General features: G+C 64.3%; 1 protein-coding gene across 1 annotated transcript; it reads right to left on the bottom strand.

Annotated features, from left to right (window-relative positions):
• Positions 1-1,082: 1,082 nt before the first annotated feature.
• On the bottom strand, positions 1,083-2,901 carry FZD10 (frizzled class receptor 10; the record flags this gene model as incomplete). Its single annotated transcript, XM_080717981.1, has 1 exon — positions 1,083-2,901. The coding sequence occupies one exon, from the start codon at positions 2,899-2,901 to the stop codon at positions 1,150-1,152; it is 1,752 nt and encodes a 583-aa protein (XP_080574107.1). The 3' UTR covers positions 1,083-1,149.
• Between the last annotated feature and the right edge of the window lie 572 nt (positions 2,902-3,473).

Raw genomic sequence — 3,473 nt, 5'->3', positions numbered from 1 at the left:
AGAAATCTCAAGCTAAGGTGCACAGCCAGCCTTTGCCTAAAAAGCAGAGGGAGAAACTTTTCTGTCCCCCCACCCCCCGCGGAGACAGGAAGCTCACAACAAACGGGGGTTAGCAGCAAACTAAGGAAGGTCTTTTATTTTTAATAAAATAGTGGCGCATGAAAAATATCGTATATTACAAATGTACACAGGCAGGAAGCCTTCCTTTCCTGGCTTGGTCGAGGGAACGCACTCAGAGAAGTTTATCTTTACAGCCCAATGCTTCTTGATCTATTGGTGGAAGCCATTTGTTTAACAATAGAGAGAGTCAATAAGCCCTTTGGGTACTTCTGAAAGACCCTCCTCCTCCTTCCCTCCTTCCTACAAAGCAGCCCAAGTGTGGAGAACACTGGCTTGGTTTCCATTAGAAAGCCACAAAATTAAGGCTCAAGGGTTCCAAGGGCCGGGCCAGCTCTTTTGTTAGGAGAGTTCTTTTGTTGTCTCAGTGTCCAGCAAAATACTTGTTTCTCTTTTTACTTTCATGGAAAGAGGGGGAAAGTGTACTGACATCACTTGGACCCACAAATGTTAGGTTGAGGGGAGGTTTCTCTCTTTAAAAACAAGAAGACTTTGGTGAAGGCTGCAGTCTATTTTACGGGACCCCAAGGCCGTGGAGTGTGAGCCTCGGCGGGGGCCTTTCTTCCTCTCCGCACACAACAACGTCGTGGGTCTACACAGCAGCCTTCCTGGGGGGTGGCGCTTGGGGGGAGGCTGGGACGGCTCTCTGCTAACCCAAGGGACGCCCTTTAATTTGCAAAGAACTTTTCTGGCTTCTCCTTCCTAAGTGGGTCCCAAGCCAGCTCACACACCCAGCTGCAGATCTGTGGAAGGGTCTCTACGAGTTTCCTGAGGGCTTGCTCTCCCTACCACGAAGAATGAGAAGCACAAGGGGCTACTGAGACGAGGGGCGCCCCCTGGGCTGAAAAACTCGTGCGAAACCACCAAGTCCAAGGGTTACTTTCAGTGTCTCCCAGCATCCTGAATTTCAGGGTTAAAAACTTTTTATTATTTATTTATACATATATATATATTTTCTTTTAACTTTCATTAAAAAAAAAAAAAACAACCAACCAAACAATACTGCCGAGGTCCTGGGGTCCTCCCGGCCTTTCACACACAGGCCGGAGGCTGGACGGGGAGCTCGTATTTCCCCAGGCGCGCCTTGGCGGGGTGCTGCGGGGCTTTCTTGTAGACGCCCCCGGCGGCGGCGATCACGCTGGCCGGCTTCCTGCGGCTCTTCCTCCGCAGCCGGCGGCTGCAGACCTGCTGCCAGGTCTGCAGGGTCTTGGACGTCCAGACCCACACGCCGCTGGTGATGCCCACCACCAGGAGCATGGACACCTTGAGCATGAACACCTCGACGGCGGGGATGGAGGCGCTCATGCGGCAGTCCAGCGTCTTGGTCTGGTTGTCCAGCCTGCACTTGTGCTGGGTGGCCAGCAGCTTCCAGTAGCCCACGTTGAGGCGCTCGTACACGTAGCAGGCGATCACGCAGGTGGCCGGCACGGTGTACAGCACCGAGAACACGCCGATCCTCACCATGAGCCGCTCCAGCTTGTCGGTGTTCTCGCCGCCGGTCTTCATCACCCGGCGGATGTGGAACAGGGCCACGAAGCCCGAGAGGAGGAAGGAGGTGCCGATGACCAGGTAGCAGGCCAGGGGCACCAGCACGAAGCCCGTCAGCGCGTCCACGTCCATGCTGCCCACGTAGCACACGCCGGTGAGCTCGTCCCCGGCCACCCGGCGCATCACCAGGATCAGGATGGTCTTGACGGCCGGGATGGCCCAGGCCGCCAGGTGGAAGTAGCTGCTGTTGGCTTCGATGGCCTCGTGGCCCCACTTCTTGCCGGCCGCCAGGAACCAGGTGAGCGTCAGGACCACCCACCAGAGCGAGCTGGCCATGCCGAAGTAGTAGAGCACCAGGAAGACCAGGGTGCAGCCGGTGCTCTCCAGCCCCTCCTGGATGACGTACAGCTGCCCGCTGTCCCGGTCGCAGGCGATGCTCTCGGCGCCCGCGAAGAGGCGGATGATGTAGCCCACGGCGTACACGCAGTAGCAGATGGACAGGAAGATGATGGGGCGCTCGGGGTAGCGGAAGCGGGCGGGGTCCACGAGGAAGGTGAGCACGGTGAAGGCGCTGGAGAAGAAGCACAGCACCGACCAGATGGCCACCCACACCACGGCGAAGCGCTTGTCGGCGCGGCTCCAGTACACGTCCACGCCGGGCGCGCAGAGCGGCGCGCAGGACGCGCTCTTCTCCACGCGGTGGAACTTGCCCGGGTTGGCGCAGCCGCCGCGCCCGGGGCCCGGGTCCTGGGGCGGGGGCTCGGGCGCGCTGGGCGGCCGCGGCGGCCGGGACAGCGGCGGGAACAGGCCCGAGCCCCGGCTGGGCTCCTCGGAGCCGTTGCTGGGCGCCTCCATGCACAGGTAGTTGGGGTCGTTCTTGTTGGGCAGTCTGCTGCAGTCCAGCGAGTCCGGCCACCTGAAGTTGAACTGCTCCATGATGGGCGAGCACTTGAGCCGGGCCTGCTCGCACATGACGCGGCAGGCGGGGATGGGCGTGGACACCTGCTCGGTGCACATGGGCGCGTACAGCGAGCACAGGAAGAAGCGGAGGTGGCCGTGGCAGCCGTACTCCACCAGCGGCGCGAACTCGTGCAGCTGGATGGCCGCCTCCCGCTGGTGCTCGTGGCCCATCAGGTTGGGCAGGCGCGTCATGTTGTAGCCGATGTCCCGGCACATCGGGATCTCGATGGACTGGCACTTGCCGTCGCCCGGGCGCTCCGCGTCCAGGGAGCTGATGGCGGCGCACGACCCCACCACCTGCAGCACCAGCCACAGCCGCGGGCCCGGGGGCGGCATGGCGGCCGCCCGGGCGCCCTCGCCGGCGGGTCCCAGCCGCTCAGAGCCGCCGCCGCCGCCGCTCCGGGGCTCGGGCTGCCGGCCCCGCCGCCCGGCTCGGACCCGCGCCCATGCCCGCCCAGGCCGGCCCCGCCGGGGGCGGCGCGCAAAGTTTGCCAAACGATACCGGGCGGCGAGCGCGGCGCCTCCGGCTCCCCGCGCCGGCTCCGCGCACTCGGGCCCCGGCTGCGCCGACTGCGAAAAGGCCCAGGGGGAGGGGGAGAGCCGGGCGCGGATAGGCCCCGCCCCGCGAGGCCACGCCCCCACGAGGCCCCGCCCTCCCCGCGAGGCCCCGCCCTCCCCACGAGGCCCCGCCCTCCCCGCGAGGCCCCGCCCTCCCCGCGAGGCCCCGCCCCGCCCCGCCGCTCGGCCTGAGAAAGGCCCGCGCGCTCTCCGCGCCCCGGCTGCCAGTGGGCCCCCCTCTCCGCAGCGCCCCCTTAGCGGGGTGGGGGGCGCCGGGGGTCCTGCGGACGGTGCCCGCTGCCTCCGAGAGCGCCGAGGTCGCGGGAAGCCCGGGGACCGGAGGGAGCCCC

This window comes from Muscardinus avellanarius (genome assembly GCF_963383645.1).
Source record: "Muscardinus avellanarius genome assembly, chromosome: 21".
NCBI lineage: Eukaryota > Metazoa > Chordata > Mammalia > Rodentia > Gliridae > Muscardinus > Muscardinus avellanarius.
The sequence above is the reverse complement of the archived record's forward strand: the minus strand, read 5'-3'. Positions and strand labels throughout refer to the sequence as shown.